The 14,963-nt window shown below is 45.2% G+C and overlaps 2 protein-coding genes across 4 annotated transcripts; both read left to right on the top strand.

Moving 5' to 3' along the window:
* Positions 1-326: 326 nt before the first annotated feature.
* On the top strand, positions 327-7,292 carry ADAP2 (ArfGAP with dual PH domains 2). 3 transcript variants are annotated; one of them, XM_056505790.1, is made up of 10 exons: positions 327-544; positions 1,487-1,617; positions 2,263-2,354; positions 2,477-2,562; positions 2,904-3,013; positions 3,667-3,813; positions 4,505-4,588; positions 5,000-5,062; positions 6,270-6,347; positions 6,946-7,292. In XM_056505790.1, the coding sequence occupies exons 1-10, from the start codon at positions 454-456 to the stop codon at positions 7,153-7,155; spliced, it is 1,092 nt and encodes a 363-aa protein (XP_056361765.1). In that variant the 5' UTR covers positions 327-453; the 3' UTR covers positions 7,156-7,292. The 3 variants fall into 3 exon arrangements, with proteins under 3 accessions (XP_056361765.1, XP_056361766.1, XP_056361767.1); XM_056505791.1 differs by having other exon boundaries at positions 337-511; XM_056505792.1 differs by lacking the exon at positions 327-544 and adding an exon at positions 563-763.
* A 100-nt stretch (positions 7,293-7,392) lies between these two features.
* RNF135 (ring finger protein 135) lies at positions 7,393-14,221 on the top strand. Its single transcript, XM_056505787.1, has 6 exons — positions 7,393-8,970; positions 9,813-9,899; positions 10,453-10,623; positions 11,800-11,959; positions 12,406-12,507; positions 13,295-14,221. Exons 1-6 carry the CDS (start codon positions 8,626-8,628, stop codon positions 13,828-13,830), a joined length of 1,401 nt encoding a protein of 466 aa, XP_056361762.1. The 5' UTR covers positions 7,393-8,625; the 3' UTR covers positions 13,831-14,221.
* Positions 14,222-14,963: the final 742 nt, after the last annotated feature.

The raw sequence follows: 14,963 nt of genomic DNA, 5'->3' as shown, positions 1-14,963 counted from the left end.
TTTTCTGGCACTGCTTGGTGTCACCGAGCTCCCTCAGAGCCTGTGTGAGCACTCGCAGTGGGGCAGAGCTGCGCTGGCAGAGCGGGACTCACCTGGCCCGACGGTCCCGGTGCTGTGCTGGATGTCTGGGGCCGGACTGTCGTTCTGGTACCCACCCAGCTTTGTAAACCTTTTTAGAGAGGTGGGGCTGGGGCAAAGCTGGAGGAGCGCGGACGAGCCCTGCACTGTCAGCGCAGGGATTCCCGACTGGTTGCGGGAAAGCTGGCGGGGAGCGGAGCGGGCCGGGCCGATGGGCGGGTGCCCGGGGCCGGGGCGGCCGCGCGCCCGAACCGCCCGCAGGAGGAGGTGCCGGGGGGAGACACGGGAGGGGACCAGGCGTCCCGGGCCGCTCCGGTTCCTCATTTCCCGGCTGCGCCGAGCCTCCCGCAGACTCCGCGCCGGGCACCGGCGGCGATGGACTACGACCGCAACAAGACGCTGCTGCTGGAGCTGCAGAGGGCGGCCGGGACCGGTAACGATCACTGCGCCGACTGCGGGGACCCGGGTAAGGCGGCTCCGCCCCGCCGAGCGCTGCCCCGCGACGAGGGTCCGGCCGGTCCGGGCGCTGCTCGTCCCGCTCCGTGCGGGGCACCGGCCGCGCCCCTCGCTCCGTGTCCCGCAGGGCGGCTGCGAGACGGTCCCGTGGCGCTGCCCGCTCCGGGACACGGCTCCCGGGCACCGCCACACAGGGCAGGAAACGGCCTCAGACCACGCGCTTCCCCGGGTTATTTGTGGACAGGGCATGAGGCTGCAGGAGGGGGAGGGTGCGTGGGGTGGATTTGCAGCTCGGGGAATGTCTCTGCGCAAGGGTTAGGGCAGAGAAAAGCACAGGACAGCCGCCGGAGCCCCCGCGCCGGGCTGGCGCCCCTTCGGGTGTGTCAGGCGGGAGCCAGCAGGAGCTGCAGAAGGCGCCAAATTGCTTCTGTTTCAGCAACTTGACGGGATACGGAGAAGTGGACGATGGCGCAATCCAATGAAATGGTCTTGCAGAACGCTCAATGCTTATAGGGATGCACTTGTCAAAGCTGGGATAAATAGCAGGAGCCTTCACAGGCAAGCAGACAGTCCACGCTGCGAATGATTATACTCCTGTTGTACAACAGGGCACACTGTCGGCACCTTCCTTCCATTCTTAATTTGGCAACAGCAGCTTTTAATGCAGAACTAATAATTAGTTGAGCTTTTCCATCCACTCACTTGCCTGCACAGTCACCCTAATTTTGAAGCAGATAGGCAGTTAAAGAATGTACAAACACAGGGGCCACATCGTTCACTGGGGAAAGCAGGTGTTGTTCCCCTGGACACAGTGAAGTGACAGCCATAAACAGTAGTGTGGGATTCGAGGTATTTATTAGGTGGGAAGCCTGGGCTGTGCATCAGATCTGGGTTTTCACCCTTGCCAGTGCCTTTTCCTGTGTATTAATTTATTCTTTGTGGTTTTATCTAGGTCCAGAATGGGCCTCTTACAAACTTGGAATATTCATTTGTTTGACTTGCTCTGGAATTCATCGCAATCTTCCTGAAATCAGCAGAGTCAAATCCCTTCGGCTTGACTTCTGGGAGAGCAATTTAATAGAGGTACAGAGGAAAAAGCAGTAATTCTCCATATTTCATAACTTCCTCTGCCGTGTAGTTCCTGTGCCATCCACCATGGACAGTGCAACAGAGCCACACAGAGCCAAGTTAATTGCAATGGTAACTTTAGGGGGTTTTTATGACCTACTCAATCAAATTACACTGATAGGTGACCATGTTCCTAACAGTCTGTGATATATATACAGACTGTTATATATAACTTCTCACTGTGGTTTAGAAACCCACAAATACTTCCCAGTAGTATGTTCAATTAAGAAAGCAACATACTTTTCTTAAATATTGGTTCAGCCTCTCATCATTCAGTTGAATTGTGTTAATAATACAAGATGATGAATGAATAGGGAGATCATAAACTAATTTTCTCCTAATTTTCTTTTTTTCTTTTCATCAAGACCACACTTTTGTATTCTTTCACACATGGTTCAGAACTGTAAATACTAAAAAAGGTGCATCCACCTAAAAATAGCAAACTGTAGTGCCAAAGGGAATTTATAAATGTGTGTAAATACGCACAGGGTTACGGCAAGACTTGGCAAGTGCAGCACTCCCTTTGGTACAAGTCTCATTTTATGTTCATGACTTGGTGTTGATTTGCAGTGGCACACCTAACTGTAATTTATATTTCAGTTTATGAGGAGTCACGGGAATCTCTGGTCCAAAGCTAAGTATGAGGCAAAGGTACCTCCGTACTATTACATCCCCAAGTCCCATGACTGCATGTAAGTTGATGGTGTATTCACTGCTGCAGACCTCTACATCTGCTTCCCTTACAGGTCTCCCTGGCTGGCTGCTGAAACTAGAGACAAGGCAGATCAGCTTTACCCATGTTTTCCTCTTTCAGGGTTTTAAGAGAGCAGTGGATTAGAGCAAAATATGAGCGTGGGGAATTTCTTGACACCCGAGTCTGCCCAGATCCCTGTTCTGCAGGTAAAAGGATTGTCAGGGAGGTCTCAGCCTTGAGGCCAACAGCACAATGTTCTATTGGCAGCTTTGGAGGTCTCTGAGGTTGGCTTGTCATATTTGGACTGCTGGATGTGCAGTCACTGCTTTGAGTCTAGCTTTGAGAAGAAATTCCCAAGAAAAAGGCACTTACACAAGTGCAAGGGTATATTCAGATCTCACAGTTCTGTATTTCTTCCACTGATTTTTTCATATGAGGGGAAGATTCGCAGATGGAGAAGAGACTTGAAAACGTGCCAGATCACCCTTAGCTAGGTAGTCCCACACTTGTGCCACCCTTCTCTGACACTTATCTGTTTGGTCTGCAGGCAGCCGTGAAGGATGCCTCTGGAAGCTTGGGAAGGTACGCAGACAGTTCCAGAAGAGACAATTTCTCCTATCAGCAAGGGAAGGGGTGATGAAGTACTACAGCAAAGAAGTGAGTTCTTCAGCTAGAGCTGGCCATAGGTAGCAGGTCAACACTTACCCTCAGGCCTTGCTCTTTGTGGGCAAAACCCAGCACAAGTAGCTTTGTCTCTAGTTTTGTAGCCAGCCTGTGCTTAGAGGAGTCCTCATGTTTCCCCATTTACATATGTGGTATATTGGGCAATTTTGGATTTAGTTCTTTTTCTCATCCCTTATATCAACACTGCAGCCTCCTTTTGCTTAGTGAACAGAGGAAATGGATACTGGCAGTTGAATGGCAAGACAAAGAAGAGATCTGCTGGCAGTTGTTACCTCTTACATTACCAAAATATCCTCTCATCAGCTTCTGCAGCAGGGTCCTCAACATAGCTCCTTTTTGTGAGAGACTCTAGCTAGTTTTCTCTAACTAGGAGGCTGGAGATAGACTCATTCTTTGCAATGCAGACCCAGCCCTCTTTAATAGTGACCCAGCTTTTCTCAAGGATTCTTTGTAAGTCGTTATATGTTGCATGTAATTAAGTCTTTATGTTTCAGTTGTAGCCAATATTCAGATATTTTAAGATGTCTGCTTTATATTCAGTAGGGATCTAGGTCTCATACAGCTGACCTGTCCTGCAATACATTCCCTGAGAACACTTTAATACAGTGATGCTTTTCATTTCACAGTCCAGAGGTCCAAAAGCCGTTATCAGCATTGAGACTCTGAATGCAATGTTCCAGGTGGAGAAAATAGGACACAATCACGGGCTGCAGATCACATACATCACAGATGGTCAAACAAGGAACCTTTTTGTCTATCACGAAAGTGGAAAGGTGAATATAATAGAGATTCTGGAGTAAGCAAGATGCTTAGGTTTTGGATCTGTATTTTGGAAAAGTTATTGTGTCTGCAAGATCTGGTTTTACTCAGCATCACTAAGACTTGTAGAGTATAGGAAGTTGCAGAATTTGATACTCCTAACTGTAGCATCTTGCTCTTTTGTTGGGGCATGTATTCAGACTCAGCCTTTGGATAGTCTTAAGTGGTACATGGATGTAAATCTCTGTAAGGTAACTGCCTCATGGTTTTACACAATCTCATGGTTAAATTCTTGACATGCATAGAGAATATGGTTCTACATTATTTCCAAGACAGTCATGATAATTTAAGAAACTATCTCTATAGATATTGTTAGACTTCTGTTTCTTCCTTCGACAAGAGTTCTTGTGTCTTTTCAGGTACAAAGGTTTTTAAACAACCCATAACTGAATTAACTGAAAAAGCCTGTGTACACAGAATTGGGTGACTGTCCACGCTGAGAATGTCTTGCACCTCCCAGGAGGGGCATTCTTAAATTATTTTCAAGGGTCAATGTTTTTCAGGTGTTTGGGACAAATCACTGACTCTCTCTGTCCCTTGGGGAGAAAGTATCCCTTTATGAAGAGGAAGGAGAAGGGCATTTTGGAGAAGCAGTGCTCTTACTTTTCTTGTTAATCTTTATGTTTATGTTTGCTGTTTTTCCAGGAGATCGTTGACTGGTTCAATGCTATTCGGGCAGCACGTTACCATTATCTCAGAATAACCTTCCCAAATGTCCCTGAGCCTGAGGTGAGAACTGAACAGGACTTGAAGCAATCTCGCCAAACATATCATGGGAAAATATTTTCTCACGTCTTCTGACAGAGTCAGGTATTCAAAAAGCAGCACTTGGGTCCAGGGAATGAACAGAAGAGGTAGAAGGAAAGGCCACACTGAATAACATTCAAAAAACTTAGTCAGTACTTAAGGCCTTAAAGTCTCCATGTGATCCTTATACAGTGTAATCTGTCAAAAATGTTATGTTTCTTTTTACTTCAGACTTCCTTTTACCAAGCAGCCAAAAAAATCCCAGACCCCAAAAGCCACAATTGATGGTGATTAACTTTGACAAAAACAGAACAGAAATGCAATCTTGAATGAGACAGCCTGTCATGGTTTCAGTTGGGACAGACTGACTTTTTTGTGTTTGTGTTCTCCTAGCTCATTCCCAGGATCACAAGAAATTTTGTCCAAGAAGGATATATGGAGAAAACAGGACCAAAAGTAAGTGCATACTTGGCATTACACAAACAGGATCATTCCAGATAGAGAATATTTGGTAGTTCAATGATGCTGACTCATAAAAGATTTGCTCAGTGACTCTCTGCTTCCTGGGTTGATAAAAGACACTATATTCAAGCCTGTTACGTTCTTTGGGACCATGTTTTATTTTGTGTGAAAAATAAGATTGGGAAGAGGAATCCTTAAAGAGTAAGCAAGGTGGATTAGCTGTCAATGGACATGCAAAGTGCTGTTACACAGCTCCATATGGATTGCTCTATCTGCCAACTGCAGCTCCTGCCACAGCAGAACATGAAGTGCTGATCCCCCTACTTCTCTGTTTCACTTAGAGTCAGTTAGTTGCACATAAGTCGTATCTACTTAGAGCAGCAAAGTGTCATTTGAGCAACTTTTCTCTACAGTGACGCCAACAGTTTGGTTTGTTTTGTTGTGGAAAGTGTTTGGGCCAGTACTCTGGGAACAGAAGAGAGAGGTTTTGGGCATGGCTGAAGGAGGAGAAAAAGATCTAAGGTCTTGTTTGAACATAGACACTTCTTGCCTTGCTCTTCTCTGAGTGAACCACGAGCCAAGCCCATTCAGTGATGCAGTTCTGATTCTGAATATGCTGGGTGTTGGCCCAGCTTGTGCCAATGTTCCAGCACTTCCTTCTGCAGGTACTTGCACATGAAAGATTGTGTGTTTTTTTCTTCTGAGGCCTAACTTCTGCTTAAACTGAGCTGAGTCCTAGAAGAGTTCAGTTCAGCCTGAGCAATTAATAGCTCAGGAATGGTCAGGTAAGTGTAGGTGATGGAATTAGCACTTAAAAAAAAACAACTAGTATTGTACACACAAAATTCCAGGGACAACTTCCCTGATCAGATTGTTGAAATTGATTGCTCACTCTCTTCACTATCACCACTTGCTCAGGCGTTGTTCTCTGCAGTGCTTTCAGTCCATTTCATGCAACTTCCTTAATCCTGTTAATTTGATTACTTCCCTGCCCAAAGGATTGTCATTGAATGTAAATCTGTATTTTGAGCTCAGGGAGAAGAGAGAACTGAGGCCTGCACATAGCAGTCCTGTTACCAGTTGCAGGGATAAAGGAAACTGAATTCCAACTCCAAGTCATTTAAGTGGTCCTGGAATTTGAATAGACTAAAGTCCACTTTGAGACTTGGGTCTTTAAAGAATTTCTACCATTTCCTTGCAGCAGAAGGAGGCCTTTAAGGTACGCTGGTTCTGCTTGGATTCTCAAGAAAGGAACCTGATATACTTTAAAAATCCACTGGTAAGAGGAGTGTTCTTTGTTCCACAGCCCCTTCATGAAGCAGGTGGGGAGGAAAGGTCTTTTCTTGTCCACCGTTTCCAGTGGCTGTGCCAGACTGGAGCAGGCCCAGCCTCAAGAGTCCATCTTCCTTGCCAAAGGATGTCTAGGATTGCTCTGAAGCTGAGCTGGTTGGGAGCTCTGGCCTGTATAGTGGCTGTAAGAAAGATTTTTTAAAACTTAACTTCCGCTGCCTGTGGTGTTCATGCCCCCTCTCCCCCAGCCCTAGTGCCTCTGTGTCTGTAACCTTAGCCAAGATGAGCAATATTCTAGTACCAGGGGCTTGACAGCCCCAGGATCCTGCTTCCTAGCACTGCTTTAGCCATGGGAATGTCCTTCCCTTCCCCTTCTGAACACCCACCAACCAGCTCTGTGAGAGTGGGGCCCTGTCTTCTCCTGAGAATCCCCGTGAGTGCAAAATACCCCTTTGTATGTTCCTGTTGGTGTCCCCAGTCCCCTCCGTACATCCCCAGATCCTGTTCCATGTGAAAGGATAGAGCAGCGTCTGCTGGAGCTCCACTGGCTTCTAGCTGATGGCTGTCCTCTGCTTCCTTCTTTCCAGGATGCATTTGCACAGGGCCAGGTTTACATTGGAAGGAGGGATGAGGGATATGAAGTACGAGATGATTTACCCCAGAAAGTCTGCATGAAGAAGGAAAAGCCAGTGATCACTCTGGTCACGCCAGTGAGAGAGTTTGTGTTTATCTGTGAGAATGACAGGAGGCAGAAGGAGTGGATGGACGCCTTGAACGAAGTCATCACCCGGCTCTGATGTCCACAGGGAGCAGCTACATTCCAGCTGGCTGCAGCTCCTGACCACACAGGGACAGGTTGTTTCCAACAGAGTGGGTTGAATGTTTCTTACAGCGCTACATTTCTGGCACAATAAAAAAACAAGCCAAGTTTAAATTGTGGAGGATACTGTAATGGAATCACTCCTCTAATGGAATCACACAGATACTTCTAGCTCTTTGCTTTCAACAGTCTCTACTGTTTGGCTTTTATGTGAGTGGCAAATCCAACATCCAATGAATTTTTTTCAAAGCACAACCCCACATGGTGCCCTGTGAACACATGGAGTGCAGGATGAACATACACTGATCTGTCACACCTAAGAACAGATGAAGCTTACTGAGCTTGATTAGACTGAACATTGAAAGGCAGAAACAAAATTTAAAAGTATTTTCTTTATTGACTTGCTTGCAAACACTCCATGAATGAGGACTGGTGTTCAATGTTGGTGAGGAACCTTCTCATCAGGTACCACTGTGTGCAGGAGCTAATGGAGATTGCACTGGCTGACACAGAGCACTGAGTGTTTCCATGCCTCAAGACAAAGTCTGAGATCTGGTTCTACCAAGCAGCAAGTCATCCACACATTTAATTCTTCTTTACACATAGCCTAATTTTGCAAATCAAGAGGAAGTTGTGCAGACCAAGTTTCTGGTGAGGTTTCCACCTTCTGCTAACAATTGCCAGCTGGTCTTGAGATACTCAAAACAGTTCTTTTTTTTTTGCATAAATGAGAAGTGCCAATACTTGCAGGAATTAGTGACACTAATTCTTCTTTCTCCCCACCCCCACTCGCCCAATAGTGCAAAGGAATTGAGTGGGATCATCATTCTGCCCTTCTCAGCCAGCTCATCGTCCAGCTCTGAGCAATGTGCAGCAGTTTTATGTGTTGATATGCTCCCATGAACTTCCCTGTGTTCCAAGCTCTGTCCCCACACACCCCCAATTGTTCTAGCTCACATTGTGCTTCAGCAATTCTATTAAACAGCCTAATCCTGCAGCTCCTGAAATCAACAGAAAGCAACTTTTGACTTGTACGAGGAATAGTGTCAATCTTCATTTGTTAATCGTTATTTTGAGATGAGCCGAGTAGCTCGGGGTGACCTCAGAAGGGTTTGGTCCCTCCCATAGCCTGGACTTCAGTCAGACAGGGTCTGCGCTGTGCTGCGCCGCTGCTCAGACTGCCCATGTCAGCAATTCTCACTATTACAAAATCGGGAAATTCACGGTGGAAACGAAGTGGTGCAGATAACGGGGATTTTTGGACAGATCAAGATCAAGGCCAGATCCTGGAGAGTTCTGCGTCACAGTCCATTTCCTCCGGCAACCCAAATACTGCGGGCAAGGCACGTGAGGGGAGCAGAGGAGAACGGAGCGGGGCAGACCCGGGGCGGCCCGGAGCGTTCTGGGCACCGGAGGAGGAGCCCGGGGAAATCGAAACTGCGGGGCCATGGCCGCCGTCATCGAGCTAGAGCAGCTGCAGCGCGTCCTGGAGCTGCAGTGCTCCTGCTGCCTGCAGCCCTTCGCCGAGCCCGTGCGGCTCCCGGGCTGCGGCCACAGCTTCTGCCGGGGCTGCATCCTCCGCTACTGCTCGGGCCGGCCCCGCGCCCTCTGCCCGCTCTGCCGCCGCCCCTTCGAGGCACAGCACCTGCGGCCCAACCGTGAGCTGGCCGCGCTGCTCAGCCTCATCCCGCGGGAGCTGCAGGACAGGTGGGAAACGCAGCAGGAGCCGGAGCCCTGTGGAGCTGCTGCCAGCAACGACCTGAGCGCCGCGGGGCGGGCACCTGCGGAGAAGGTACGGCCGGGGGCAGCCGGGGCTCCATCCCCGACACCTGCGAGCTTCAACCCCGATATCTCAGGGCTCCTCCGCCACTCCCCCAACTGCCCCGGGACACCCCCGGGTGTCATCTCCTGACACCCAGGGATTTCTGCCCCCGACATTCTACGACAGCACCAGCGGCACCCTGGGGACAGCCCGGGTTTCCATCCCACGGCATCCCCAGTGTAGCCCGGGGCTCCATTCCCTCCATCCCACGGCACAGTAACACATTGAGCAGATGGGTTCGATAACGCGGTGTTTGGGGCTCAGTGGTGGCGTCTGACACACTGAGATCTGAATAGCTGAATTAGAAGAACTAATACCTGTACATGTTCGGCTGATGCATAATAGTAATAAGTGACTTCATTGTGCTGGGTATTATTTATTGCATCAGCGTTTCACTAGAGACTGCTGGAAGGGCACATAACATAATTAGACAGTGCTACAGCTCCACCCAGCTTCATGGCACAAAATGGGACAGGTTCATGATCTAGGTCTCTGCTTAAAACGACTCCCAGGAGAAGATGAGAAAAATGAATTTACCTTCGTTATTTTATCACATTTATATCTTATTCAGTCAAGCTAAGAGGATATTGAAGCTCACAATTATAGTTAAACATGTAATTAATTGGTGACTTTTGATGTTGGCTTCATTTGATTATTCCTACTCAGAATTGTGTCTTTCAGGCACCTCCTCAACCAGTCCATTGCTTAACTAATGTCAGTGATGTAGGGAATTTTTATTATCCTGCTGCTTAACCTAGTCATGCTTTCTCTGAGGTTTATATAGATAAATAGTCCAATGTGTCACTTTAAAGGAGGAAGAGATATGGGAGAGCTCCAAGCACCAAGAAATAACTGCAGAGACCATCCATCTGTTGAGGAAAGATCTTAATAAAACAAAGGTACATACTGTACATTCATCATCTACAGTTACTTTCTGCTACTGAAACTTTCAGTTTCTGTTCTGGGCTAGCAATGTGATTGCAGGGTTGCCTTCCAGCTCAGAGCAGGAATCTGCCTTTTTGTTTTTTTCTTTTCTGTCAAAATTCTGTTTTTAGTGGTGAGAATGAATATATGGCATCAGCTGCACTAATTTGTGTCTTGGCTGGCACAAAGGCCACTGGAGTTGTGCATTGTTGCCTTTTTCTGTTTATCCCAGGAGAAGCCTGAATGTTTTTGGTACACTTAGATGCAAATTACAAATCATAAGAGGGAATATTGAACTTTCTGAGTTGTCAAGCAGAGTCCACTGGCCGTAAAATAGTCATGATCTTTAACATGCCCCAAATCTCATTGCATGTAATGCAGGATAGTGTCAAATATATTTTATTCCTTTGAATAAAGTTTTATGGTCTGCAGGGGTCAGTCAAAGAGCACATTAGATGAGGCAGTAATTCTCATATTCCATGTATCTTTCCTAACCACACAATGAACTCCATATTTTCTGCCTTTCAGGAATATACATCTCAGATCAAAAGCCAGATTACTAAAGATTTCTGTTGCATGAAGGAATATGTTGAGAGACAGGAGAGAAACACACTGATATTCATTGAACAAGAGCAAAAAGCTGCTCAGCAGAAAATTGAAGAGACTATTCACCAGCTCACAGACATCAAAGCTCAAACTGTAAGTGATGAAATGAAGTGGCAGAATGTGAGTAGAAACTCTCAAGCTCAATGTCTGGGATAGCTGAATATGTACAGAGCACCTTTGAGGTCCCCACTGCACCATTCTCATAGAGACAATGGTGCCAATCCATGGACATTGCTGTCAGCAGGGAGAGTTTAGAGTGAGAAATTCAGAGGAAAAAAGTACTGAAAGAGGAACAGGCTGGGAATGCAATTCAGAACTAGATTTTTTCCAAGGATATTGGCGAGCTGAAATAAAGTGGGAGCTGCAGTGCTGAAATCCAGTCCTCAGTCAAATCTAAAGTTGAGATCTTTCATGATCTTTTTATTTTCCATATTTACACATAGGTATGCAAGTTAAAGAACTCACATAGTTACTAAAAATTTCATAACAACTTTCTTGGGGAAAACATGTCAAGGGCCCTCAAAAGATGCAGATTAAGCAGAACCCGTTTTGATGTTGAAAACAGCAGTGCCAGGTGATGCAAGTTATCCAGCAGGAATTTGGAGTGAGGCTCACTGGGTGTGGAAGTGCCATGAGGCAGAATTGGACTTCCAGGACCCAGGCACAGGTGCTCATGCTGGAATTCACTTGATCCAGGGTCCTGTTAGAGGCAGTAAGGAGAAATGGGTACTTTCAGAGTTATCTGGCCTACTTGAGATATCCACCTGCAAAGGAGATTTCTCCAGGCTCCAAAAGGATTCCTCCTACAGGCTGTACACACAAACTGACAGAGCAACTCCAGATGTAGATTTCCACAATTTCTAAATTTAGGCAATCTAACCTCACCCTTTCTTCCCACTAATAAATTTTCAGACTTTCGGTTTTGATTCTAGAAGAAGAAGGAAATTTAAAAAGAGTAACTTGTGTATTCATATGAATACTTATGGAAATTGTAATATATATATATATACTAGAAAACTTAGCCACATTTTCAGTTTCTTAGGGAAAACACAGTCTTTTTTAATAAGAATATCCTTTGCTACTTTCTGTAAGCTTTCAGGTTGTTTTGCTCAGGTAACTGTTCTATAAAGGAAACTTCTGATAAAAAGAATAAGATTCTTGTAGAGATCACTGCTCTTTTTCCACTGGGGCTTTACATTATAATCTGATCTGTGAAATGAAATAACTGCTGTTGTCTACATCTTTCCCTTGATACTTTGTCATTATTAGAGTGACTTATCTGAGAGGCAGAGATATGAAGGCTCACCTTCAACAATTAATAAAATTACACTTGATGAGAAGCTTAATGTTGTCAAAAGTGCTGTAGAAGATCTTAAGAGAAAGTTGGAAATTTTACTCTTGGAGAATTATGCTCAGCAACTCCCACCAGGTAAGTTTCCCTTATTTTAAAATCTTTTTCTTAAAGGCAGTAGATCTAGCAAATAGAAAAAAAATTACTTTGTGCTTATGAAATGCATATGCAAATAAAACAAGAAACACAATACTCAGCAAAAAAAAAAAAAAACAAAAAACACTGTAAAAATTTATGAGACAGAAACTGCTTTCTCTGCATAGAACAATCCAACTGCTTTACCCATCTCACTCTTCTGACAGCTCCCTTCTGACCACAGCAATGTACAGTGTTTTGTTAATTTTGAGTAAAAATGTTTGCCTACCCATGCTTTGCAATTTATGCAATCAAGAAAAGCAACTCCTTGTTTTGTAGTTGAACGAGTGGCTGTGTTGAATTAAGGTGTGTTTTCCTCCAGAAGCTTAAATATTTCCTATGTACATTTTGCAGAAATGTCTTAACAGTTTACTTATTTTTGTATTTAGTGCAGCCTTCAAACTCATATCAGGAGCCAAGTGTTTGCTCATCATCTCCAGAGTCTGCAGCTCAAAGTCCTGAACCAAGCATTTCCAGCCCCTTTTCTCAGTGTAAGTATCCAAGCCAGCAGGACTCCTAACAACATCCAGGTGACCCTAAGACTGGATTTGCTGAAGGAAACTGTCCTTGCCAAGATCAGCAGGAGATGTGGCTGTTTACTGAAGCGTGGAAACACAATGGAGTTGCCATGAATGAATCAGCTACTGACACATAATGTAGCACTGTACCTGACTGCACATGTAGGATAAAAAAAGACATAAGAAACCTGTTTCATAAAAGCTATGTGGTAACTTATGCTGGCTGCAGAGTCTGAGCTGGTGTTCAGGCAGTTACTGTACCTCACTGATCTTTGCTGTTAAGCTTTAATCACTCCAGTTGTTACTTGAATTCTGCATCGTTTTGACAGAAACATTTTTACAATCAACACACTGTACTGCAGCTGTAGCTTAACACAGAAAACAAATGTTTGTGCTGATAAAATATGTAAGAACTTGTCCCAGTGAACAGCTGACCGTAAGCTTTATTAAGGTAAACATCCCATTTATTATTGACAAAAATGTAATTTTAAAAAAAAAAATATTGTGGCTAGGAATAAAATCCATCTTGTAGGATGCAAGGCACTGGAGTGCACATGAGCCTGTCATGGATATTTACACAGATGTTCTTGTTCAATGTTTCATTATGCCCAGGATACAGTTGATAGTGCTTGGTTGAGGATTCTTGAACTTTGATTCAGGTTTATGGTATGATCATTGGGTTTCATTTCTCTTCTGGGGCAGGGATGCACCTGCCTTCTTGTTCCCTGCATGTGAGAATATTTTCCTTTCTGTCTTCCAGGGGCAGAGGATGTGACTTTTGACCCCACAAGAGTACACGAGCGCTTGGCACTCACAGCCCAGAACAGGAGAGTGGTGGTTTCCAGCCAACCAACCACTTATCAACCATCACCCAAAAGATTCTGCATCAGCCAAGTGATGTGTTCACAGGGCTTCTCTACTGGGAGCCACTACTGGGAAGTAATTACCAAGGACAGCGATGGATGGGCTGTTGGAGTTGCTCTTGAAATGATTGGTAAAAGGGAAAAATTGGGAAGAACTGAGAATTCCTGGTGTGTAGAATGGGTGGGTCCTAAAAAACAGCTGTCAGCATGGCATAAGGATCAAGAAACATTATTACACAAGGACAAACCACTGAAGGTTGGAGTTTTCCTGGAGCTACAAAAGAAGATCGTGTCGTTTTACTCCATTGCTGACAAAGAAATGCTTTTGCACACCTTTGAAATCAGTACCTCAAATCCTCTCTACCCTGCTTTCTGGCTGTACACTCTAGAAAGAAATGGATCTTTAACTATAAGTCAGCCAAACAGGAGATAAAGCCTGTTGAGAAAAGGGACAATTTTGGTAATGACTGCAGTTTCTGTAAAAGCCTCAGTGTTTAGCACAGGAATGAATGTACCAAGGAATGAATGCATAACTACCCAGGCTTTCCTGGTTATCAGCAACTGATACTTCTGTCTGCTCTGCTTCTCTTCACTCTCTGCTCTAGTCTAGCCATACTTCACTAAAGTAATTCCAGCCTATGCTAAAGGCAGTAAGCACCCCTGTGGGAGTCAGGTGGGTTTCTCAGGCAGCTTTAAGTAGTCCCATAATATTCCTAGGAAAGAATGTACTAAGGATGCTCTAATGTTGGGGATGAGCCTTTCTCGTGGACTTCATTTTTCCTACATTTTTATAAAAAAATACAGGAGAACAGATTATGCCTTTACTTTCTGTCAAATGAGTTTTCTTTAGATGATCTGATTGATTAAGGAATGCTCAGAGGCAAGAATGTTACTGATCTTAGGTATGAAAGTCTTTCCAATTAGGGTAGGCACTAGCTAGGAAATAGGCTTTGGATTTGAGTACCTGACACTTCAGGGAGGTGTCCCAGAAGAAAATCATCTCACTGGAACCACATTTTAGTCTTGCCCAGGCCAAATGGTTGTCATTCCTGGTGGTGGTGTGACCATGGGTACGGTTGTGGAAGCAGATGCTCAGGTGTTTTTATACCAGCTGGTAAACCATGCAGTCACTTTACTGCCCTTTTAAAGGGCCTGCAATCAGGAGTCTGTCATGGGAAGGACCATCTGGTCCTGCCAGCGAGCCTGAGACAAAGCAAGAGCTTCTCAGTTGCTTGTGGGTGTGAAGGGACTAGAGCTGAGGTCCCACAAAACCTACAGCTTGATTTCTGAGAGATCCACTGCTTCATGCAGGCAAAATGAAAACATTCCCAAGAAGCAAAAGCTTTTTCAGGAAGACTGGCATTCCAGAATTGACAAAATAAATAGTTTATTGTGAATAAAATGTGTGGGATTCAACTATCTCGTTTAGTGGAGTGGAGCTCCTTGGCTTTTAAAGTAATTAACAGAACTGCTGCTCACCTCCAGAGTGATTCCCTGCTGTCACTGAACGCTGATGGACTAAATGTACATTTGTATTACCCCAGGGGTGTGTCTCAGCATCTCCAA

This window comes from Oenanthe melanoleuca, chromosome 18, assembly GCF_029582105.1.
Source record: "Oenanthe melanoleuca isolate GR-GAL-2019-014 chromosome 18, OMel1.0, whole genome shotgun sequence".
Classification (NCBI taxonomy): Eukaryota; Metazoa; Chordata; class Aves; order Passeriformes; family Muscicapidae; genus Oenanthe; species Oenanthe melanoleuca.
Note: the sequence above shows the minus strand (reverse complement) of the source record. Positions and strands in the feature narration are given on the sequence as shown.

Coding starts and splice junctions, on each gene's coding strand:
- ADAP2 (XM_056505790.1), top strand. CDS start 454: ATGGACTACGACCGCAACAAGACGCTGCTGCTGGAGCTGCAGAGGGCG. Junction 2,563..2,903: donor CCCAGATCCCTGTTCTGCAG/GTAAAAGGATTG, acceptor TTTGGTCTGCAG/GCAGCCGTGAAGGATGCCTC. Junction 4,589..4,999: donor CAAATGTCCCTGAGCCTGAG/GTGAGAACTGAA, acceptor GTGTTCTCCTAG/CTCATTCCCAGGATCACAAG.
- RNF135 (XM_056505787.1), top strand. CDS start 8,626: ATGGCCGCCGTCATCGAGCTAGAGCAGCTGCAGCGCGTCCTGGAGCTG. Junction 8,971..9,812: donor GGCGGGCACCTGCGGAGAAG/GTACGGCCGGGG, acceptor GTCACTTTAAAG/GAGGAAGAGATATGGGAGAG. Junction 11,960..12,405: donor TGCTCAGCAACTCCCACCAG/GTAAGTTTCCCT, acceptor TTTTGTATTTAG/TGCAGCCTTCAAACTCATAT.